Source organism: Notechis scutatus, chromosome Z (assembly GCF_049901735.1).
Source record: "Notechis scutatus isolate UNSWTSFEM ecotype Mainland chromosome Z, rNotScu1.2, whole genome shotgun sequence".
In the NCBI taxonomy this organism is placed as follows: Eukaryota; Metazoa; Chordata; class Lepidosauria; order Squamata; family Elapidae; genus Notechis; species Notechis scutatus.
Window position 1 is genome coordinate 37,582,315 of NC_142025.1, and position 25,753 is coordinate 37,608,067.

The following is a 25,753-nucleotide window of genomic DNA, read 5'->3' on the forward strand; positions in this document are numbered from 1 at the left end:
CTCTCTCTCAAACCTCTTCATCCAAGCAACATTTTGCTCTTGCTTGATGTGAGTAATGTGATTGTCAGCAACATAAGCACTGTTGGTTCACTAAAATACTAATGGTGCAGTGAATATTGAGCACTTAAGGCAAAAGTAGGTCAACGAAATACAACTGATACCTTGCAGGTATGAGGCCAGTGTTTCTTAAATGTGCCCTCCAGATACCTAGGGCTTCAATTCTCATAAACTCCACACATGAATGCTGCTATGTCTGTGTGGATAATTCCAACCTTGACCCTACTTGAATGTAAAATGTTGTAGCTCTTTTCCACATTATATGGTCTTAATCCAGACTGAGCCATCAATGTCTTGGAACATAAGAACTTTGAAGGATTAAATCAAAGATCTATCATGTCTAATGTTCCATTTATACAGTGGCCAACTTCATCATCTAAGATGACCACAATTTTGCTATATCTCCTCAAGTTCTTCAGCAGCTGATATTAATATTCTATATTGAAATTAATATATGTCATAAGTACATCAATACTTATATTTGTTTCCTTGAAATCCATTTTTATTGTACACAGAAAAATAAATTCTTTACTAAGTCGACAGGTGGACCATCACCGGAGAAAATCCACCTGTCGACTTAGTAGCTATGAATTGTGACTCACAGACTTTAAAGGAGAATCCCTAATTTTGATGCAAATACATTGAAGCAGAATTGGGAACAATTTGACAGCAAGGGCATTGGCATTTTTTGCTGTTTAAACTGAGAAAATTAAAAAAAACCCACAACAGAACACTGTCCTTTGAATACAGTGGTGATGACTCCACTATTGGAAGATTTAAAGGACCAGATTGAGGACTGATCAGCATGGACAATTATATCAAAAATCAGCTTCCTTCTTTGTGGAAGAAGAAAGTGTGCCCACAAGCTGAGTTTTCTGTCCTTTATTCTCATTGTGTATTTGAAATATACATTAAAATGTGCTGGTTCAAATATTGGCTTGGGCTGCCTTCCTGCAAGCAGTTATACTTGCAAGCAGGACTCCCAGATTAGGGTATCTGCAAGTCTGCATATTTGCTTTGAAGATGTTATTCCATTTTGACATCTGAAATTACAACTGTAATGAGGACTTACCTGGAAAGTACTGTGGGAAGGTTAGTTAAGAACTTTATCTAAGTCAATAGTAAATGCCATTCCCAACATGTACTGGATCTTGGATGGAAAAAAACGAGAAAAAGAATTGGTGTAGACATATAGTAGTTATGATATAGACATATTGTGTGTCAATATATGGGATGTTTAGCATGGGATGTGTCAGAAACTTTATTTGCGGAATTGCACAAATACGAAAATACACTGCTATTGTAATGAAATTAACTGATAGCAAAGGAAATGTTTCTGATATTAATATTATAATTCTACTAGCTAAAATAACTATAAGTCCACTACCTAAAATAATTTCATTTCCTTTGTTAAGCAGCTTATGGCTATTAAAACTATTTTGCAATGCTCCTCATATCTGCAAAAGTGGTTCACACTTTTAAAGCCTGAAGTCAGGCAGCAGCTACTCTGAATATCACACTTTATTTCAGAGAAAGTTTCTTAGACTGCCAAAGTTGCAGAATGGAGGCAAGCTCAGCAGGAGAAGCACACTGATATTCTGCATCTTAAAAGAAGTTTCCCAACACAAATATTGCTGCCAGAATGATGTGTTGATCAAAGCTGCATTATTAACATCTTTCTCAAGGCATTCCTTAAATTGGTCAGAGGAGCGAGCTGTAAATCTCTGCAATTCCCTCTGTGCTCACAGGAAAAAGCCCAGAAGAAATAAAAAGAGAAGGAAAAAAAAACCCCACTGAGGTAGCAGGAAGAAATGGGGCTCAAAAGAAGGCAGGGATATTTCCTTAGTACCCCCCCTCCCTTCTCTCTCTCTTGTAAAAACTTTATAGTACAGCTCTGTCTAACTATTCCCAGGTAACTCTCCATCCTCTTTGCTTGCAGAGCAGCTCGGCGTTAAAGGAGTTCCAATCAGACAAAATGATGCCTCCCCCGCTCTAAGGCAAAGCTGGGCGGGCATTGCTGCTGCCCAGGGCAAAAAGAAGTCATCGCCGCTTTACTTCCAGCCAAGGTTCCCGCGGGAGGTCGCGGCTGGCTTGCTCCCTCCTACTTCTCCTCTTCCTACACCCCCTCAGGCTTCTTTTGGTAAAGCGGATCTCACTGCAGTTCCAGGGCATCCCACCCTCGCCTGAGCGGTGCTGTCATCTGAAACTTCACATCTGAACGACCGCCAAACCCCTGGGACTATATAAAGGCGCTCCGCAGGCATTGGGCGACACTTGGAGAAGAAGTGGCCGCAGAAGCAGAGAAGCGCTCACATTCCAAGAGGTCTCTGCGACTGCTCTGGCCATGCTTGCTGCCGCTCTGCACCTCCCGAGTTTTCTGCTGGCTTGCGCGCTCCTGAAGAGCTGCGTGGCATTCAAAAACGATGCAACCGAGGTCCTTTATACCCACGTTGTCAAAACTGTCCCAGCCGGCAGCCACAACAACACCATGAATCAAGCGAGGCACGGAGGCAGGCATGCAGGATTCGATCAGAGCAGTAAGTATTATGCATTCAGACGTAGCATCTTTCCTTTTTAAAAGCAGGGATGTTCCAGGCCTATATACTAAGATCCTGAGTGAAGAATAAGCACGATCTTTTCTGATTTCCCTCGTAAGGCAGACTGAGTGTCAGTTTAGCGATAGGTACAAGCGTTTTGCCTTTGTTTCTGTTCTCCCGTGAGACCCAAGAGAGATCAGTCGTGCCACACTGAGAAAATAGCTTTATTCAAGGTTAACTCTGCGTTTCCCAAAACCTAAGCATTAGGGGTAGCTTCAGACTAGTGTACATCCATAGTTTGTTTGTATGTAAATATAACTGCTGGGCGCTTTTTGCTAACCACACACTTTTTGAAACAAGTATGTCTCCAGTTTCTTCATAAAGCTAACATTTACCTTCAGACACAGGGTTTTGGTTTTGTTCTATTGCCCTCCCCTTTATTATTATTCTTTAAATCCTGATTTAGCATTTGCATCAATGAGTCCTGTGTCCTTGTCGACTTAAGCGACTTTAAGATGTTTGATCTTCAACTCCCAGAATCCCGCAGCCTACTTAAATTTGCCAGAGTTGATAAACACTTATTTGGATGTGTAAACAATCAGGTGTGCAAACATCTTGGCTCCAAGCTTTAAATATGTATGTATGTATTTTATATAGCTGTCCATCGTCAAACAACTTTCGGCAGCTAAGTGTTTTCTCTCTACCTGCCAAGGCTCAGCACATTTTTTTTTGCTTTTTTTTTTTTTGCCAGGAGAGAAGTATAAGCAACCAGAAATTCTTTTGTCTGACTTGAGCCTCATCATAGTTCTAAAAAAATGTAAAAGAAACATGCTATGAACACTTGATCTTTAAAGGAAATGGTTTCATTTTTCAATGACAGAAAGGCTTAATTACTTTAAGAAAAGGTGACTGAGAGATACAGGAACTATCATATCAATGCAAGATTACTTATTAGTTATTCACTGACAGTAAACTGTCCCAAGAATGAAAAAAAAAATACTAGGAAAGCTTATCATGCAGGCAGAAATTCAAAAGAACAGTGGAGGAGCAGAATTCTTCAGGTAGGAGTTAGTGTGCAGAAGTTCTCTGGAAACAGTCAAGTTGGTATCTTCTTGAAAACTACTTACTGTATTTGATGCCACATTTTGTCCAGTGGTAGAACATCCCTCTCTAGCTCAAGAGAAAAATGTTAAACCCAGTAAAGTCATGTTGGCACTTTATTTAAATCCAGTGCATATCTAAGTATTATTTCAGTAGGTTTCACATAGAACTTCCACACTGAATGTACCTCAAAAAACCCATGCTGATTCTCAAGGAATGACATTGATAGAAGAATCTAATTACATAAGGACTCAATCTCAACAAGTTCTAAAAATAAGTTTTGCATTTTTATTTTTCCCCCTCACATATAAACATAAACATCCTAGAATGTCATATCCAGGAATTTAGGTTGTAGTTCAATACATCAGGAAAGTTCATATCATAATCACAAAACATTGTTTCCATGATAACATTTATTTTAAGAATATGTAAGACTGAAAGATGTGTGATGAAATTCATGGTGTGCGTTCCTTTCAAAGAGATAATTATGAAAATAAGGACCAGGCTTGTTTCTATGAGGATATACATAGAGGGAAGCAGGCAGAAACATGTTTGCATTTGCTGCTATTTCAGCACCTTGGTACAATGTCAGTTGCTTTTAAAAATGAAATAACATTGCCTCAGGTTGTGCAGGGGTACTCAGTTTTTAAGAGAAACAATTGCAAGCCATAGTGTAATCCTGCACTCCAAAGAAAACTCTATATATTAACTGAGAACATGTTTGAAGAATATTGAATTGTAAAAATTGTCCTCAATAGAATCAAGTTTATAGGTGACATGCAAGCTTTTAATTATTATGATTAGATTCATCTCAATACAATGTATTAAACTAAACTGACGTTCAGGGTAAGCTCACAGAAAATTTAAAACTAATATCTTGGAGAAAATCCAGCTTGAACTGAGATCCAGGAGTATTTTATATGAAAAGCAAGCAGATGAAAGGGAATCTTACGACATGAAGTTATTTCTGATAGCATCAGTAGCTAAAGCAGTACTAACAGCAATTTCCTTAGCTTGGGAGAAAACTATATATTTATACATTGTTTCTGTGGGATGGTTTCCTCCAGTCTCAGAAATCCAATTTTCCAAACCTGAGCTTTATTGGGTTATTAAAGTATACTCTGCCCTAGTATGCTCCACCATGATAAGATGGGGTTCAAATTTCAAGTATTTGATAAATGCATACCCAGAAGACACCAAAATGTAATAGACATATATCATATATAAGGAAAACATGATTATGCACATCTATCAATGACATTCAGAAATACGTATTGATTGTAATAAGATTGGAATTAGCATCCTTATCCACCCTACCATTCTTCCAAAATATAGCGTAATATGAAATGGGTGATTTATGTTCTCTATCCAGTTTGAATTCTTTTCTATAGAAAAATGATACTGAAGGTACAGCATAGCTATCCAATATGTATGCAATGTGATATGTGAGAAATCATAGATTATGCTCTAAATTCTTTTGTAACTGAAGTATCTTGCAATAAGAATGATTAAGAAGAAAACAGGATAAAGACATTGTTAGTGGAACTGATATGAACCTTCTGAAATCTACATAGTAATCTAGGGTGTAACTGTGATGCAATATGGATGACCTTCAAAAACATTGAATACTCTTGTCTGTTGCTATCTCTGATACAAAACTTTAAATAAGGATTTGTTTTGTTTTTCACAGGTCGAGTTCAAGTTGGCTGTAGGGAATTGAGATCAACAAAATATATTTCAGATGGTCAATGTACTAGCATAAACCCTTTGAAAGAGTTAGTATGTGCTGGGGAATGCCTTCCTTTGCCAGTGCTACCTAACTGGATTGGGGGAGGTTATGGATCCAAGTACTGGAGCAGAAGAAGCTCACAGGAATGGAGATGTGTCAATGACAAAACTCGCACCCAGAGGATTCAGCTGCAGTGTCAAGATGGAAGCACCAGAACCTACAAAGTAACTGTGGTTACAGCTTGTAAGTGTAAACGATACACAAGACAACACAATGAATCAAGCCATAACTTCGAAGGAGCAACTCAAGCCAAGCCAAACCAACATCATAAAGAAAGAAAAAAGAACAGTAAAACCACAATGCAATCTCCAAGTTAGAACTTAATGTATGTGGAGAGTGCATGTTCGTGTGTGTATATGTGTATGCGGGCACACACATACATATATACATACATACATACACAAAAACCCTTATTAATGACTCTCTGTTTTACAGATGTCACTACCTAACAAAAGCCCTCTGATGTTGTGGTTGCTTCTTCAGTGGGTATATACATTTGTGGCTTTGACCAAACTCAGAAGGGCATTCTTTTCTGAAGGATTTTTTAGAGGTGACCTTCATATTTTAAAGCTGGCCTATAAGCCAACAGTTTATATATGCATATCTAAATAAAGCAAATGAATATTATTGCCATGGGAAGTCAAATATTTTATACTGCAGACAGCAGCTATTCTGAATTTTTCAGGGGCACTTTTCAGATCACACATTTTCTTGGCAGCAAAGATATCTTATTTAAAATAAGTGTTTTAATTAGATTCATTAGAGTGAAATTAAAACATTTATTTTAAACAAGATGTCAGTTTGTTGGGATTATTTCTCCCCATAATACAACTATACGAACAAATTGCTCAACAAAAAGAAAAAAAATAAAGCAGGAAAAAAATGAAATTTGAATAAAATGTATTTATTTGACATTGTAATTATTTAATGAATTTTAATATGCTTTCTATTTTTTAAGATGGCTGTCTGATATCTTTACCATTCTTTAGAGCAGCAAAATATTTTCCTATGATTTGTTACCAAATTAGAATATATATTTGTAGATAATGTAAATAGATATTTTAATCTTTATATTTTTTCTTTACAAAGAAACACAGTTCAAATAAGAAATTTTAAAATGTTTTGTAAATATTTTGTAAAATACATTTTTGCAGTCCAAATATTGACTTGTCAATTTCTTCCATTTTAATTAAAAATTCCAATAACAATGCCTTTCATTTTCTTTGGTGTAATAAAATAAGTGGTATGATAGTATGGTATATACTATAGTAACAGAGCACATGCAAAATACACTTTCTGGTAATGCAAAGCGAATGTATTGAGCTAGGTAACCAATTAGTTAATTCATACAATGACCTGGCAATAATTTTTCTTGCATCATTTCTACATCAGGAGACTTAAGTAATATGAAAAATGAGCATTGCCCAACAGAGAAAACTATATTGAAAGTTCACTCCACAGTCTTTTTTTGAGATGATATCCTCAATGGTAGGGAAAATTCATTAAGGGAGCTACTTCAGTGGCCTTCCAGATATATATCCGAACATATATGAAAGACAATTGTGCTGTCATTGGCATAACAGCAAATTAATTGAAATGATTCATGGAATGATTGCATGGTCTTAAATCTGATGTTCACTATTGTATTTGTACCTCACTGGAACTGAACTCAAATATTCCTGTTTAAAAATAAAACTATTTTGTCCTGGTATCAGGTTTAGAGATAGATAGAGTCAAGAGAAAGACTGATCATTTTCTTGGATTCTTTGTTCAAATTCTTGGGTATGACCAACATAGTCATTTTTATTCCCCTCAGCTTTACTACAAAAAAACAGCAATGTTTATTCCAATACATTTTTTGCAACATTCACCACATACACTAAGATTCATGAATACTCTAAATTTTTAAAAAGGAACACTGTCATTTCCACAGCTGCAAAACAGTTGTGCATCTTAGTATAAATATTACCAAAATGACTTGTATCTTAAACAATTATTTCTCTGTACAGATAGTTCTCACCTTACAACCATTTAGTAAACAAAATTACAATTGCAAAAAAAAATTATGGTAGTTATTACTGGTTTTCACACTTATGACTGTTGAAGCACCCCCATGGTTACATAATCAAAACTCATATGCTTGCAACTGGCATATACTTACGTTTGCAATGTCTCAAGGTAATGTGATCACCTTATGCAAACTGATGAGCAAAAGCAGGGGGAAGTTAAATATACTTAACAATTGTGTTACTAAATTAAGAACTGCATGATTCACTTAAGAACTCTGGCAAGAAAGATTGTAAAATGGGAGCAAAATTCACTTAACAAATGAAAATTTTAGGCTCAATTGTGGTCATAGGTTGTACACTACCTGTAATCCCACTTTTAATAGATTACATTTAACTGCTATTTATATGGACCATTCTTAAAATGTATCAGAGATTGTCTAGAAATACTGTTTTCAAAAAACCTGTAAATTAATGTTTTTTGAATTTGTGTTTACCTTAATTTTCCAAATAAAATTTAAAAAATAAAAGTAATTGGCTAAAATATGTCCTTGAATTAGAATCTGGCAATAGTGTTTAGTATAAAAAATATCCAGTCAATTGCTTTGACTTCAAAAAAGTTATGTAATTTTTAATAGGTAAAAGTTTGTAAATAATATTTCAAGCCATTTATTATTTATTTCTGCCCAGTGTTTTGTTGAGCTTTTCCTTTCGTAAATAAAGTAATAGCTACAATTTCTTGTATCGAGAGAATATGATAGATAATCTCTGTTTATCAGACCCTGACTATAATGAGCTTTTTGTGGTAGTTAAATTCATGAATATTAACAAAACCTTCATTGTAAGGTTACAATAATGGAGTCCTGGAAATATGAAAGCATTTTTCTTCTTCCTTCCCTTTGTTTTCAGAGAACTAGATAGGATCTCTTCCGAGATGATTTCTATACCCCATTTTTTCCTGTGAGCTCACATATCTTTGGCCTAATTATAGTCTAGCCAGAGCAGTGGTCGCCAACCAGTGGGCCGGGGACCACTGATGGTCCGTGAGAAAATTTGATGGTCTGCAGAGAAATGTCACCCCAAAGTACCCCCCAAAGCAATTAATCCAGGCTGCGCAGGAACACAAGGCTTGTGTCGCTTGCATTGCGAACGTGAGGTAGTGAGGGGAGGGGGAAAAGGGCGGAGGGGGAGAACTTGCCCCACTTGCCCCACGTGCCTGGCCTGGTCACTGGGCAGCTTCTTTCCGTTTCTTTCTTCTTCTGCTTTTGGCTGCATGCAAGGAAAGCAGCAAAAGTCTTTCTTTCTTTCCCCCCAAACTCCACCAGAAATGACTCTTTGGGATCCTGCAAGTCATCCTGCTCCAAGAAACTGCACCAGCGCAACAAGTCTCACAAAGACTCATTTCTGGTGGAGTTTGGGGGAGACTTTTGCTGCCTCTGCTGCTTTCCTTGCATGAAGCCAAAAGTCTTTCTCTTTCTCTCTCTCTTTCCTTCCCTCCCTGAGAACAGAGCTGGAGACCGTATCCTGCGATCCCAAATAAAAAATGATTGATCAGTAAGAAAATGAGGTGGGGAATTTTCTTGCAGGCTTTTTGGGGGGATTTTCCCAGGGTCTCTGGTCCGCAGGATTTAAAATTATGAGTTTGGTGGTCCCTGAGGTCCAAAAGGTTAGCGACTCCTGAGATAGAGGCTCCTTCTTATCCTACTTTCCAAGGTTATTCTCACAGTCCCTGTTATTCTCACAGTACCAACTCTACTATTGGTAGTGGTGTTGTAATTTCCTCCTACATAATATTGGGGAAAAAGTAGCAAAAAATGATAACCTTCAAGCAATCCCCATTTCACCAAGTCATGTATACCTACTGATATATAGAGAGTATATCTATTTGGATTATTACACTAGGTCAATCACATTGTTTGAAGATAGATACTACGTCACATGAAAGATCCCCATATTGTGTTAGGAATAGGAAATGAGCAATAGTGAAAAAGAAAGGTGAATAAGTTGTGATTAAATATCTCAAAGGGCATCTCTTGTTCACTTGCATAGTCTGGATCCAACATAGCATTTCTGTTCTTGATTTAATCTTGTGCTTGACCTCTAAATTTGGCGCAGTACCAGAATTATTTATGTCAAGAATTAGTTACTTTACCTTCTGAACCTCAGCTATATTCTGATTAAAGTATAAAAAGCATTTAAAAAGACATGTTGATGTATTAACTATATTATCTACTGTAAAATAATAGCTTTCATCTGATACATTTTTCATTTGCTGAATAAAATATCTGGAATATTTGAATGGGTGGGTGTATGGTTTCATAATGTTAACATCTATCTGCAGTTATAGATAAAGAGTCATGATAAGGCTGCTGTGCAGTTTAAAAATAGAAAATGTATATTGAAAAGTATTAGTTACATTTAAAGAAAGCAATAATTACTCTGGTTAAAAATCCATATTAAAATGAAATTAGAAAATAAAGCTGAAAGAACAAGCTTATTCCTATTAGTAAACTGTTGATAAAAATGTCCTCTGATAAGTATTGAAAAAAAATAAAGAAATGTATTCTCCTGTGGTACAGAAGTTAATTTGATAGCACCATGAAATACAAATATACAGTTATTTGAACAGATACATTAGGAAGGTATGAAAATATTATTCATTTAAAACACTATTTTCACGGTATTTTGTTGCAACAAAAATTAGGAGTTTTGTTTTCTTCTGTTCTGTTTCCTTAAAATAATAATAATCATACTGACAAAAATTGCAACATCTAAAATTCCTTCATTTTCAATGATCTAGCAATCTTGAAATGTCAAATCAAGTTCAGTACAGGTAGTAGAATAATGCTGACTTTTAAAATAATGCCCTTGGAAATACCTAAAACGTTTCAGCTTCATAAATAACTATCATTTCTTTAAATTTGATCTTTGCATCCTTCCTTAAAGAGTGCCATATTAATTATGTGTGAGTTCAACACATTCCACTCTGGAATTTTTGTGCCTAATGTGCTAACTTGGAAGGTTTCAAGAACTCAGAAGAATTGGTAAGTGCTGAGAAACATTCTCTTTTCATGATGCATTTCCTTTCCTGCAGGCCAGGCAAGAAAGCTTTGATTTTAATTTTACTGACATACTTATAAATGTAGCTTCAGGTTAAAACTTAAATTTGTCTGCAGATTTATGAGCCAGGCAGACATTCTGTCACGGGGCTTGTTCCTTTTGCTTCGGCATTACCCTTGCAACTAAACCTGCCTGAGTGTTTTCCTGAAAGGCAGCCAACTTTTCAAATAATTTAGTATTTCTACTTTGCTTTGTAGCCCAACCATCTTCATTACATCAGTAAGCAGCCATGATTCTATGCAGACTTACCAGGGAGTCATTCATCCATCCATCCATAATTTATTTGCTACCCAACTCTGTGAACAATAAACTCCATGAAACACAGTGGATCTTAGCTTTGAGGAAAAAAAGTACAATAGGAATGTATTACCCATCTTTTTTTCCTTCCTAAATTCAAAGATATTTCCTATTTATATATAAATACAAAATTATATTTTCTGTGAACAAAATACATAATGCCATGTACAAATAGCATTTTATAAATGTGCCTGCTTCAATCCTGCTCTCAATTTGTTATTAACATATTTTCAAAATAAAAAGAGATGGAACACAAGGCAGTATAGCTTTCATTGTTATTAAAATGCTTTTATGCTTCTCACTTTCAAGTTTTTAAAATGAAAAGCAAAGAATATCAAGAATTTGGATGATTACATTGTGAAATGTACAATGCAATTGGGGATACCTATACATATTGAATGCATGCATATTTTGCACTATAAATCTGGATTTATAGCACTGAATTGTAAGTGCTTACAGATACCAGATATAAGAAGTACATATAAATTGTTTCACAAATTATTCCCTTATCTGTCAAAAGTCATAAGTTGAACCCTGCCTTAGGTGTGGTGCATCCTGAGATACTTGCAAATGCTACTGCAAATTTTTACTTTAAAAAGCACTGCCACCACATCAATGTAGAACTTGGTGTAATTAGGACCTATGTAGTTTAGATATTACAACATTTCTAAGCTAAGGAAAGATTTAGCCCAAGAATGCCTTAAGCCTTAAAATTTAGAGTTAAAATTTATGTATACCTACAACCGTGTATATCATTTGCCCAGGTTTTCTTGTACCATAATTTGTGGCCTAATCTACAATTAATTTGATTCAAACTTTGCAGTAAGCATAGTATTAAAATATATTATCAGAAAGCTCCATTATTATTCACTGTAATAATAATGTGTAGAACAGCTTTTGTTTTTTCTACTGTCCTTGCTTGCATTACTATATTATTGTAGATCATAGTTTATATTTGTACAGCAACTATTTATGTTTTGATACTTCCAGCGTATCAAGATGTCTGCATGGGAGATATCTGCATGGGACAGGGATACGTAAAAATCAAAGTTAGCAACTATAACAGTGCACCGAAGCCTTTTTTGGGGGAAAGGCATGCTGGGATGGGGGTTTGATTACAGCGACTGTCTTGATGTCCCCGATAGAGTTACTGTTTTCCCCCTTTAATAGAAATGTTTTCTGGTATTAAATATATGAAAGTGACAGAACAACACAGAAAGTTGACAAATTAAGGCATAGTTATCTGGATGTCCCAAAATTGAGAAAGCATAATTGAATGCTAAAACTTATATCTAAAACAATTCCTTTTCTTCTAAAGATAATGTTATGTTCATTTTGGGCCTTTGAGTCTCTTAACGGTCATAACACTTCAACAATATTTGCCATACAAAATATCTACTGAATATGATTGGAGACTGTAAGAAAACACATAGAGAACTCATTATTATGAATAAAAGGATTATTCCCAAAACAAACAAAGATGACAATGCAAATATTTCTGCAGTTTACAAACCCCTTTTTCCATACCCCTTTGTTCTGTCTGGAGAAAGGTTGATTAAAAAAAATAGAATACAATCTACCAATGATGGTAATGTACATGATACAAGGTACAATTTTATTCTTTAAAAAAAATCCACATACAGCTATATATATGTGGATTTACTGTGGTGGTAAATGAACTAGAGCTATATAAAATTCATTCGCTGGGATGGTTGCTTGGTCACAAATCTAGCTATTAATCAGAAATAAAACATCTTATTTTCTTATTAAATTTCAACACCACTCATCTTGCCTAAGTAATTCTTAGGAGTCATAGGATATCAGAGACTGATTTGGTAAGTTAATCTATATTTAGCAAATATATCTATATTTGTTAATATTATTTATCTAAACTGTATCATAGCCATAGCCAACATTTGGAGCTTGTGCTTGAGGAAAAAAATGCTAGGAAGAAAAAAAAAATAAAAAGGGGGAAGGAAGAAATGAAAGAAAAAGAGAATTAAAAAAACACAGGTGACAAAAATGGGGAAGTATTCACACATAATATAAACCAAACTGCAATATCATTCAATATGTCCCCTCAATGTGAACCAGTATTTTATAATAATTCAGAAAACTAAATTGCAAATTTGTTTTGAAAAAAATCCCTAATTACAATGCTGTTTGAAGAAATGGAAAGTACCAGTTCTGGAGGAGAGCTTTGAAACAAATGGTATATTAATTAATAGCAACAGCACTTATATATTGCTCCACAGTACAGCCCTCTTTACAGAGTCAGCATATTGTCCACAACAACCTGGGACGTCATATTACCGACCTCGGAAGGATGGAAGGCTGAGTCAATCTTCAGCTGGTGAGAATCGAACAGATGAACTGCTGGCACCCAGCAGTCAGCAGAAGTAGCCTGCAGAAAGTTTAAATAAGCTTGGAAAAAAAGCTTTAATATTTATTTTTATATTGTATCTTTGGAAAATTAATGGTATTTTGCTCATTGAGTAAAAACTGCTACATATTTTACCAATTACTGGCAAGGAGATTTGTTCTGCTTACAATCAGAGGAATTTAGTAAAATTCATGCTTTTCTAACTGGATGCTATCTTAAGTTTATCATAAATCAGGAATTCACAAAAACAATCAATATTAATTACCTAATTTCATGATGTTATTTAATAAGAATTGTTATAGTAATTTATCATTTTTTTAACCTTTCACTTTTGTTGTCATATATTTTGACATACATTTTGACATTTGACATACAATTTTTTGTCAGTATGTAAATTACATTTTTCCTTTGCTAGAATAAATTATGTTCAACGAAGTAGACATATATTATACCTGGCTTCTTCCACACATATCTCTTTCAACATCTAAATATTTTCAAAATGTCTCCAAGAAATTATGTAGTTACATTCACCAAGGCTTGCTCATGGTTATCACTGAAGTACTTAAAAAAACCTCTCTTTTAAAATTCCTTCCTTCACCTTTTATTTATTTTTTGTTCTTAGCGTTTTTCCTACAGGTATAAATGCTGATCCATTAGTTGTGGCAAGAATTCACCAAGAGACTTGTTGACTGAGCCTGATGTTATAGGCTGACAGAAAGTAACTGGCCCAAAGTCATCCAGCTTTCATGCCTAAATTCTACCATGATTTCTAAAATATAGACAGCTGCTTATAAACAATGTAAAGATCTATAGGCAAAAGAAGAAAGGGACGGTATAAAATGAGGTGGCTGGATGGAGTCATTGAAGCAGTTGGCGTGAACTTAAATGGATTCCAGGGAATGGTAGAGGACAGGAAGGCTTGGAGGAACATTGTCCATGGGGTCGCGATGCGTTGGACATGACTTCGCAACTAACCACAATAAAGATCTATATATAAGGATGCCAGCTTATAAATATGGTATTTCCAGAGGAAAAAAAACTGCAAAACTTGAAAGTGGGCATATGGAGTGCTTTAGAAGTACTCCCTGTTCTCAAAACAATGTCCCCCAAATTCTGAGGAAATACTAAGTTTAACAACATGGTATCACGGGCACCAATCTACCAACAGATGGTGCCCATCAGAATCTGCATTACTCATTTTTAATTTTTCAAAATTTTGTTTAGTTTAGTTTACTTTATTTGCACCATCTACACTGTACATCATGACCATGAAAATAAACACAAACACACATCCTTCACCTTCCACACATTGAATCGGAAAAACCCTGACACCGCACCAACACTGCACTATACAGTAGAATTCAAAAGAGCTACTGCCCTGGGATAGAAGCTGTTTTTCAGCCTATTTGTCCTTGTTTTTATTATTCTGTATGTCTGCCAGATGGTAATAGTTAAAAAAAAGGGTTCCCAGGATGAGATGGATCTTTGAGAATGTTTTGAACTTTCTTAAGGCAGCGGGAGCTATAAAGTTCTTCCAAAGAGGGGAGAGGGCAACCAATGATCTTCTAGGCCATGACATTAACCCCCTGGAGTGCTATATTTTAATATTTTAATTAAGAAAAATAGAAAGCATACAAAGCATTATATTCTAAAGTGGGTGTCAGCATTCTTAAGCTTTCAAGAAGATATCAAGCATTCTCAGGAGAATAAATCCTAAACATGTAGCCACCAGTATAAATTACTTTCATCTATATTTATAGAAAGCATGCTTTAACGTATACCTCATGGTAAAGAATACAACAGTTAATATTTAAGATAAGATTTTGAGACAAAAGGCCAGAATGGGAATCTCTTTGAACCTATTGGGTTTTTAAAAAGCCTTTTTCTAGCCAATACACTATATATGCATGAATAAAAACATTGGAAAGCCACATCATAATCCAACCAGATAGAAAGCAGCCACAGTCTTAACCCAGCAGCGAGACTAGAAGCTTTTGTTTCTCCAATCAATGGCTTTCTATCTGAGTAGGAAGCGCAACGCGTGCGCAGTGGGTAAAACAGTTCCCCCCTTCTCTTCCGCCCGTTCTTCGGCTTCCCTTCCACTTCCGAAAGGTCCTTTAAAGGGCCAGCAAAGCTTTAAAGAAACGATTTAAAAATGGAGACTAAAATCAATTGTCCCATGAGAATGTGGGGTGATTAAAACCGGCGACTCTTCCGACTCACAGAAAAGCTGCGTTTCAAATCCAAGGCAAAGCAATTGAGCACAGCTTGCTGCAAGTCGTTTCTGAGCTAGAAGCACATAATGGAGCCGCCGGGGGCTGGAGTCGGAAAAACGGCTGAGTTAGAAGAGGCAGGGGAGATCGGACTCTGCCGGCGATCACCGCCAGTATCGGTAGCAGCGGTACTACCTGCCGGAGGAAGCGGGGAAAGACTGGGTGGCAGCACCCCGAAGCAGTTTTGTCCAATGCTGGGGAGGCCACTCATTAGCTATACCGTGCGGGCGATAGAAAGGTAAAGCTTTTGTACTGTTGCTTAATCCTTCCGTCCCAAACACACTCAGCATCTCATTCCCATGTGCTTATGAGGAGAAAAGATGCGTGGCGGGCCAGGTCCTTCCAAGGGCTGTTCCGTTCTACGCATGCGCGCAAAGGGGATCGGTGCACAGCGAATTTTGGAAAGCTCATAGATAGCACTAAGAGCAGCTTGGCCCGGAAATGGAGCGTTTGGGGGGCTGCTGCTAAGCGCGGTGGGACACATGGCAAAGGAAAAGAGTAGGGATGGAGTTCACATGTGCAGCTCTGAGCTTCTCATGATGTACCTAAAGCGAGGCTGTGTGCTTCTGAGTAATAAGTTTCATTGAACGGTTTGGCTGTATTTCTGGCGTGCCCCCCCCCTTTCTTCGTGACTTGGTGTGCTTTCGAGTCTATATTGCTTCCTTCCTGGGATTGAGAGACAGTGAGTGTCAGTTTCCTTTGCACCTAAGAAGTCACAGAGTCTTTCGCTTCCGACTTGGTGCATTAACCACATTAGTGTTTCTCAAACTCGGTAACTTTTAGGATGTCTGGGCTTCAACTCCCAGAATAGCCCAGCGATTCCCATGAATTGATGTATGATCATGCCATATGTACTACTGTATTCTGGATCTTGAATGGTCTTTTAAATATCACCTGCGTACATTCAAATTGTATGAATAAAGCAGAGATAGCAGTTCACATACACACATCTACAAAATGATAATCTAGGGGTATCCATCTCTTGCAATATGTTTCAATGGTAAGGTTACTTCAGTTGTGTAGTTTGACACTTAGACTAACTTTATTATTAATTTGAAAGTACACTAATCAGCATACATTAAAATAAAATTTCATTGCATACAGCTATCAAAGGATCACCACCTCCAATATGCATTACACAAATAATAAATAAATACAAAAATATGCATATACCCACATATATGACATGGAGAAAACAGGCTAGTTTTGGTAAGAAAAACTAATCTTGCTAAAGTTTGGGGTAATTTTAGACTAAATTGTTTAATCTATTGTGTTGGGTAACGCTTAGGGTAATTATTTTATTGATATAATTAGAGCTAGGTTTCCTTGAGTTCTGGTTACATTTGTTTCAATAATTACCTTTAGAATGAGTTTTTAGATACCCATATAGTGTTGATCTTTATTTTATGTGAGGGTGATCTGCTTACATATCTTTTAAGGTACAAAAATTATATTGGCATTAGAGTGCAATTTGGATTATGATGGGCTCCCATAAAGTCTGTACTTACATTTAATGCAATTATATGCTTTTCAATAAATTTTCAATAGCAGTGGAACTACATTTGTGTTATATTGGTAGAAATTACTTGAGTTGTTATTAATCTTATTGATGAAGGTAACTTTGTCGCTTGTATCTTTACGATTTATATTGACTGTTTCCTAGTATGATTTGATTGTTTATTGTACCCTATGACTATTATTAAGTGATGTACCTTATGATTCTTGATTCTTAACGAATGTACCTTTTCTTTATGTATACTGAGAGTATTTACACCAAGACAAATCCCTTGTGTGTCCAATCATACTTGGCCAATAAACATATTCTATTCTATTCTATTCTATTCTATTCTATTCTATTCTATTCTATTCTATTCTATTCTATTCTATTCTAATCTTCATGATTCTTTGCCAAGGTAAATTTTAAAGTAAGAACACTAAGGTAACCTTTAGTGTAAATTGACATTACAATTTACTAAGCTTAATTTTACATTAATGTCAACATTGACATTAATGTAAAATTAAGCTTAGATGGGTTTTCTTGAAGTCCAAGATTGTATTTAATGGGAAGGATATGTTTTGGATGAGTTGTTACGGTTAGTGATAGTCTTATATTCATGTTATAATACAATTGTCTGCTGGATTAACTTTTACATTTACAAAATCTCCATTAGTAGTGATTTAGCTTGGCATAATCATTAGTTTTAATTGAACTTTTATGATAGAAGTATGTTGGGGAATTTTTGAATCAATTGTTCAAGCATTCAGGGTAAGGTAGGGTTAGGATTTGACTACTTTGCTAAGGTTTAGTCTGATATCAGGTTACTTTTGTATGAATATTTATGGTTAGTGTAGTTTTAATTATGTTATAGCAGTGAAGATTGGTAAACTGATTTTTTTCTCATTTTTGCTGGTCCTACTTTGATAGGATCTTTGGGACCATTATTTATTATTTATAATAAATTATTATAATAAATTATTTATTACAAATACTGGTGCTGACTTTCTGGATTATTTGTACAAGAATATCATATTATTTAAAATTTAGTCAATTTACACTCAGTTTAATAGTGCAATTAGGCAATTGGTTTTATTCATATTAAAATGTATTTTTGAAAAAAAAAAGTTCCTTTATTCCATTAACAACAACAACAAAAACATTAGGCACTTTTCCATAAAAGAAAGCATATATGCTGACCAGTATACATATAACTAATTTTCATAAATTAATAAATAATGATCAGCCCAAGATACATCATAAATATTTACACACCAGTTTTTTAAGAAGGCTCTCTACACCAATATAGTGAATAAACATTTCACGTAGAGCAGATAAGAATGGGTTTTGATTAGCTAGAAGTTAAGATGATCATTCCAAATTATTAGGATATTTATTTATTTGATATATTTTATCCTGTTGTTATTTGTGTATTTTGCTTGTTTATAGTTCTCCATAAGAGCTTTACCCCATTTAGCTCTTACTTTGTGAAAGTTATATTTGGAGTCTTATATCTTCAAAAGGACTGCCAATTTTGATATGTGTATGATCCACTCAACTGCAAACTTCAGTGAAAATGTGGCATTTTAGCATCTGTTCCATGCAGTTCTTTAATTGAGGCTTCAGGTTTGTTATGTATTTTGATTTTGAGAATTTCTCATAGTGGATTATTTTAAACAGAATGTTTTATTTTTGAGTTTTCCTTAAAACCATCTGGATTAAAGATAATCCAAACTAATAGATCATTTGAAATTTTAAAAAAACAGGATAAGTTTGGAACTTCACATTTAATGGACCAGGCCTGGTGAAGAAAAATAGAAGAAAATGGTTCTAAACGAAGTTTCTTGTTGTGCATGTTAAACAAAATAGCCTGGTTCTGGGAAGGAGGGGACCCTAAAATCTTTTATATATTTTGTGTGATGGAATGTAGGAAACAATATGGGTTTGTATTTGTTCCAAGCATATAATTGAAAGAATAAGCATGAAATAATATTGGCTTGGGATAAATAATTTATTTTTCTGCCGTGCGTTAGTGTGAGTCATTATGTTAGTACTGCATCCAGCACTTCACTCGCTGAATTAAATATTGCTCAATTTCATTTAATTTTGATCAAGATCTGCAGATTTTTAAGTTAATAAGCTCTTCTGGAACTATAAGAACAAATGAAAATCAAAATGATTTAAGTGGCCTACTGAACCAATAAGAAGGTAAAGTGAATTACCCACTGACTTATTTTCTAAGCCTATCTGAGAACTTTATGAAGCACAGAGTTCATGTTAGAAATATAGATTGTGCTGAGTCAGTAAATGTAGGACCCAGATTGTTGGGGACAGTATGCTGACTCTAAACTCCTTAGAGAGGGCTGCAAAACACTATGAAACGGTATATAAATCTGTTATTGCTATTAAGGTCAGTTCTTTGCTTTGTAGTATGTTAACTTTGCGATTACTTTTTTAAAAATTTAAACAAATTTTAAAAAAACAATGAAGTTCGATGAGACAAAACTTCACATTCACTAAGACCTGGACAGTCACATTTACTCTCAAGCACCGTTATCAATTTTGGTTTTAAATTCCCCTACATTGAATAACATTTATGAACGTTTTTGATGCTGATCAGTTTTGTTTTATTATACTTTGTCAATAGAACTGGTTATATGGAGTAAATAGGCATGTAAATGGAAATTTTGCATTTAACCAGGCTGGATAGGATACTTTATATTGCTATATAAAATGCCTTGTTTGGGGAAAATGGTTCATTCATTTCTTTACTGTATTTATCATGGGCTTATCATAGCTTGTTAGGAGAATAGATAGCAACAAAATAATTGTGCTCAATAACTTGGAAAACAATGTATAGCTGGAGAGTATTAATATATAAAGTAGTTGGTCTGACTTATTCACTTAAATAAGTTGACATCTGTAGGCAATCCACTTATAAATAGGAAGTGTAATCAAGCCTTCCATCCATATGATGGCAATATCAGTAAGAGCATGGGCAATCCATTTATGTTATCCCATTGTCAAATTCCATGTATTATCAATGTAGTTCAAGTAAAGATTATCCTCTCAAAATGTTTTCTTTTGTTGCACAATCACATTTATATAATCCACTATTTTATTTGAAACATAATAAGTGTAGGGCATTTTAAAAACAATTTAAAGAAGTATTATACCTATTACATCTCCAAGAAAATGCTGTCTTAGACATTTCTAGACAGGCACAATACAATCTAATACATTCTAAGCATTTTTCATTTGTAATTTCATCTATTGACAGTATTGCTACAGGAGTTAAAATATTTTCCCATTTTCTAGGTCCGTGATGGCGAACCTATTGCCACTTCTGGGTTCCGGTGCATGCATGTGCGCTGGCCAGCTGGTCTTTGCATGTGCAGGAGCGCCGGAAACCAGAAGAGCAGCTCCCTGGCACACATGCGTGCATCGGGAAGCTGAGCTTCCGGTTTCCAGTGCGCACATGCATGACAGCCAGCTGATCTTTGCACATACATGCATGGTTTCTGGCATGCATGCACACGTAAAGATCAACTGGGTGGCACGTGTGCGCGCACCAGAAACCAAAAGACCAGGTAGCTGGCGCTCCTGCGCACACCGGAAACCAGAAGCTTTAACCCCATGAGTGTGCCGGGGAGCTGCTCTTCCAGTTTCCGGTGCTCCCCTACACATGTGTGCTTCAGTTTCGGCACTTGGTGCACTGGTTCGCTAACTCTGGTCTAAACAATATAAGAATCTTTAATTCTTTATTCCATTTCTTAACTTCCGAATTTCAAATTAATTGATTGGTAAAACTATAAAAATAAATAATAGGACTTTTAGATTTAAAATAGTTTTAAAAAGTTAACCAATTGTTTTAGTATCTATGGGGTCTCAGAAATTGAAAATGCTGCTGGTCCAAACAATATTGTTAACTTTGTAGATGTAAAAATTACCACTGAGTTACATCTACTAGATGAAGCAGCTGGTCCACAACCTAAACCATAACAGAGCCTGGTCACTACAGTAGCAAATGGGAATAGCTGTTAAGTGAGTAAGCCTTTCTTAACAAGCCCCATCCCCTACTTTCCCTGATGCATTCGGTAAACAAATATGTGGGTAGTTGAGTGGGGTGCAAGATGCCTTATGGGTGAGTGAGGCCTATCATCCAGCTGGGTCCATAAAGAAAGTAGATCAGCAGAAAAAAAGCTTTACAAACAAAACAAAACAAACAATTTATCAGGGAGATTAGGAGCCAGCACCTAATCTAGCACAGCTAGATTAGGTGCCAGCACCAAGTTCCAATGCCACTGAAACTTCCAAAAAAGTGACTAATAAGCCAGGCCTGTGGACTGGGCCTTTGCCCCCAATTAGCTGGCTTTTGGGATACTGTAAATGTCACCTGGCTCTTGTTTAATACTGTTTAATACTTATTATACATAAAGTTGTTCTTCATGGATATTACAACAAATGATAAGCTAAGACTTTCTAACCCTCCCTGTCTGCCAGGGTATAACTTCAATGCAAAACTATCTCAAATCTAATTATATTTTTAATGATTAATTTTTTAATTGCAGACCAATTTCTTTTCAATCATTTTTTTTCTGTTGGCTATATTTGACAGTTTACTAAACAGATTAAATATTCACATTTTTGTAGGATACAGCATGCTCAACTTTTTAAAGAAAAGTGACATTTGGAAAACATGAATTACACATTTTCTGCAAATTTTAGTAAAAGTTGTCAAGCTTAAGAATTTTTTTTTCTCAGAGAATAAACAAGTTGTGATATATTTTTAAGTATTAGTGATTAAAATATGCTTAGAATAATTTTAAGCTGCTCTTTATTTCCAATTGTTTTAATAAAAATAAGGTTGGACTTCTATTACATCCTGCAATAGTGAAAATCAAAGGCTTTGAGTAATGTTTTTGTTTTTCCACATGGACTGCTTGAAATTTTTTTCACAATTTGGCGCACAATTTAATTAAAGTGCATTATTCAGATTTTAATAAATGTACTTTTCTAATGTAGTGAATGGACATGATTTGCTCATAGGATGAATTGGTTCGAGGAGGGCTATTTGAAGTGATTCAAGGGAAACTGAGAAAGTGTCTATAGACCCCTCATTACCTGGACATGATTTGTTTCAATGCTTCCCCTCAGGATGCCAGTATAGGGCAATGCATGCCAGAAATCTAGACACCAGGACAGTTTTTTTTCTCTTGTGCTTTCATTCTGCTGAACACCTAATCCTTATTGTATTGTTTTATGTCTGTATATTTACTCATGTTATATGACATTATTATTATTATTATTATTATTATTATTATTATTATTATTATTATTATTATTATTATTATTATTATTATTATTATTATTATTGCAGTAGTATGATTATTATTACTCTGTTGCTCTGCATGTACATTGGGCAGTTCTTCTACACTGGAGATAAATTCCTTGTGAGTCTAATCACATTTGGCCAAATAAAATATTCTATTTAGATAGCATCAATTTTTGAAGTTGGATATAATGTTTGTCAGCTTTAGCTTCAAGTCAGTTCCAACATTCTTAGTTCCACATACAAAAACAGGATGATGCTTTCAGCTTTTCTGCTGACCACGTCAGTAAAATTGACAAGAACAACATGTTTTGTGCATTGCGCTAATTGTATTAGTACAAATAGTGCACAAACACAAAATTTGTGAAAGAATGGGGTATACTGTATTTCAATCTCCTTTTCAAATTCAAAGTCTTAGTAATTAAAAAAAACCTACAGTTCTTTCTTTACTTCAGTTGTGATCTGAGAATATGTATAGTTGCATGATAAAATGTTACTAAGGTATTTTAATGTGTATTTTATGCTAGTAGAATATTTATCTTCACATTTTAAAATATCCTTTTGTATTAGAGTTTGAATATATAAGTCTTGAGCATGCTTTTAATATGAAAATTTTAAAAATATTGCATTAGGAAAATTTGAATTATTTGGTTAGGTCCAGATTTGAATGGAATTTGAGTCTCTAGATCCTAAGCCAATACCTTAATGTAGGCTTTAAATTTAAACTATCTTTGCCTTGCAACTTCTTTAACTAACAATCTCATGGAAAACTCACAAGATGAATCCTAAATCTGCGATTAGAAAACAGAGATTATATGTCTATCAAAATTAGTGAAACATAAGTTAGTCATGACTATAAGAGGTTTTTCTATTCTAGTCATAGTCTTACGGTATTATTAAGACTGCAATTTCATATTCACTGAATATATATTATGTATTATACAGTAAACATTTGTCCTGTGTCTTTATAAAGTATTGTGGTGAAAAATAACCTATGTACCTGTAAATGTATAGCCAAAATTTTGGAAGCTATTTATTTTATACTATATATTTATTTCCAAATAGAATAAAGTCCCAGGAGCATTAAGTCCCAGGAAGTTTTAGACATATTATTTTCTTCAATTTCTTACAGAATCAACTGGATTTCTGATGTTGTGGTTGTGGTCTCTCCAGAGAATGTTGAAATAATGAAATCTATTATTAGAAAATATGGCCATGAGCGAACAACAGTAGTGGAAGGAGGACTAACCCGTCACAGATCTATTTTCAATGGGTTGAAAGTATTTGTAAAAGGCAATACATTCTGTGTTCCACTCCAGAAACCAGAAATAATAGTAATCCACGATGCTGTCAGACCATTTGTTGAGGAGGATATTCTTTTTAAAGTGGTTATGGCTGCCAAAGACCATGGGGTAAGTATTATAAAAGATCTATTAAGTAAGTATTATAAAAGATCTGTTGCAAAGCAATATGCAGTTAGTCTTTTCCTCTCCATTAATATGCATAACTAAGAATTATTGATTAAGATTAAAAAAAATACACAAGGTACAAGAGTTATGTACCCATGGCAGAGGTGGTATTCAGCAGGTTCTGACCAGTTCTGGAGAACCGGTAGCGGAAATTTTGAGTATTTTGGAATACCACCTCTGACTGCCCCTGACCCCATCTATTCTCTGTCTCCTGAGTCCCAGCTGATCGGCTGGGTCTTCTCTTGTTGCCCTCACAGGAGAATGGAGCTGGAAAGCAGGTTAGTGGGGTGGGGAGAGAATGAGGATTTTGTAGTATCCTTTCTCTGGCGTGGGGTGGGAATGGAGATTTTACAGTATCCTTCCCTGTCACGTCCACCAAGCCATGCCATGCCCACCAAGCCACGCCCACAGAACCGGTAGTAAAAAAATTTGAATCCCACCACTGACCCATGGCAACTTGTAATTTGTTTTTCTTGAAAGGATAAGAGTGTCAAGTACAAAATGGGCACATTGCTTTTAGAAATGAATGGATTTTAATTGCAGTTTGTAGTAAATCATTGTGCTGGCTTTGTAATCTTTGACTGTTAGCTATCTGAAAATATAATTAACTTCAGTAAAATATATTTTAAAACAATTAAGGGTTTAAGTCACACTTAGAAAAATATTTATTGGTTATCAGAGTCCGTCTCAATCTTTCATAAATAAAGATTGTTTAATGTTCTATAATTTAAATGGTTAAACCAAATGAGATACTGAATATTGAACTTGAATATATTAATAGGATAACTTAAATAAGAAATGCTTTACTTTGGTAAATTTCTTTAATTTATTAAACAAAGAATCAAAAGTATGTTATAGATGTCAGAAATAATTAACATAAACAGACATAATTGAAATAGTTTTACAAATAATATTAGCCATATTGATTTTTACATAATCTGTTGCATTTTCACCTAGTACATCAGAACATTTTAAATATTTATCCCAAATTATTTAGTAAAATCTCTTCTGTATGAGGAATAATTATTTTGTTACACTGCTGTAAGGAAGACACCAAAGGCTAGGCTTGTGTGTGTGTGGGAGGGGGCAGCTAAGCAGAGGAGAAAATGCATTTGATGGTTTCAGAATAAAAAGAATAAAATAACATGATCAGCATAAACTAAAAGAGAAACACTTATGATCTTGTAACAAGTTAAAGAACCATTTTATAAATAAGAATAGATGAAGATGTACCGTGTTATTGGTAAAAAGAATTATTTAATCAGTCATCTGAGTAAATGATAGAATATACTGTCATGTCATCTAAGATTCTAGCAAAAAATCATTGAAAGCAAATATAAATTTAAAGTTCCTGTTTTAACTTTAATATTTTAGGGTTGTGATAATGGGATTTTAAAATATATTCATCTCCAGAATGAATTTAGAAGATTTTTGGTTTAAATTTCTTAACCAGTTCTGTGGTCATGACCTAATTTGTGGGTATTTACATACATACAATATTTACATCCATCCATAAAAAATTGAGTTGCGTGGAGAATCACAGATTCACTCACAGATCTATCTTTCTGCAATCTGCTGCCTGAATCATCACTGAAAAATAGAAGCTTCAGTCTTAAGGAAGGTTCAGCTCTGCTCTCAGGCCACTTCTCCCCCCCAAACCCCTGAATGCAATCCCTGACTGGGCTTTGGGGAAGCTTCCTGGGTGAAGGCAAAGCAGTAGAACAGTGATTTAGATTAGCTAGAAAGCAAGAAATCTGATGATTTCCTGCTTTCTGGTAATCTAAATTGTGCGGCACAGCTGATAATCGGAAAACTGATCTTCGGGAGAGAAAAAAAGGAAAAATAGCAACTTACCAAAAATTAGCGAAGGCACAATGCAGGCAAGTTAGATGGC

General features: G+C 35.0%; 2 protein-coding genes across 2 annotated transcripts in view; both read left to right on the plus strand.

Annotated features, from left to right (window-relative positions):
• The first annotated feature begins 2,278 nt into the window (after positions 1 to 2,278).
• On the plus strand, positions 2,279 to 5,936 carry SOSTDC1 (sclerostin domain containing 1). Its single transcript, XM_026678048.2, has 2 exons — positions 2,279 to 2,594; positions 5,386 to 5,936. Exons 1-2 carry the CDS (start codon positions 2,402 to 2,404, stop codon positions 5,799 to 5,801), a joined length of 609 nt encoding a protein of 202 aa, XP_026533833.1. The 5' UTR covers positions 2,279 to 2,401; the 3' UTR covers positions 5,802 to 5,936.
• Positions 5,937 to 13,555: 7,619 nt separating this feature from the next.
• Positions 13,556 to 25,753, plus strand: part of CRPPA (CDP-L-ribitol pyrophosphorylase A) — a 52,722-nt gene continuing 40,524 nt past the window's right edge. Inside the window, exons 1-2 of the mRNA XM_026678033.2 lie at positions 13,556 to 15,801; positions 23,523 to 23,802. Coding sequence (XP_026533818.1) covers positions 15,593 to 15,801; positions 23,523 to 23,802 — 489 coding nt within the window. The 5' untranslated portion in view covers positions 13,556 to 15,592. The remainder of the gene's footprint in view (positions 15,802 to 23,522; positions 23,803 to 25,753) is intronic.

Bases quoted from the DNA above. Each gene is read 5' to 3' on its own strand.
- SOSTDC1 (XM_026678048.2), top strand. From the start codon at position 2,402: ATGCTTGCTGCCGCTCTGCACCTCCCGAGTTTTCTGCTGGCTTGCGCG. The intron at 2,595-5,385 runs GTAAGTATTATG...TGTTTTTCACAG, and splicing joins TGCAGGATTCGATCAGAGCA to GTCGAGTTCAAGTTGGCTGT.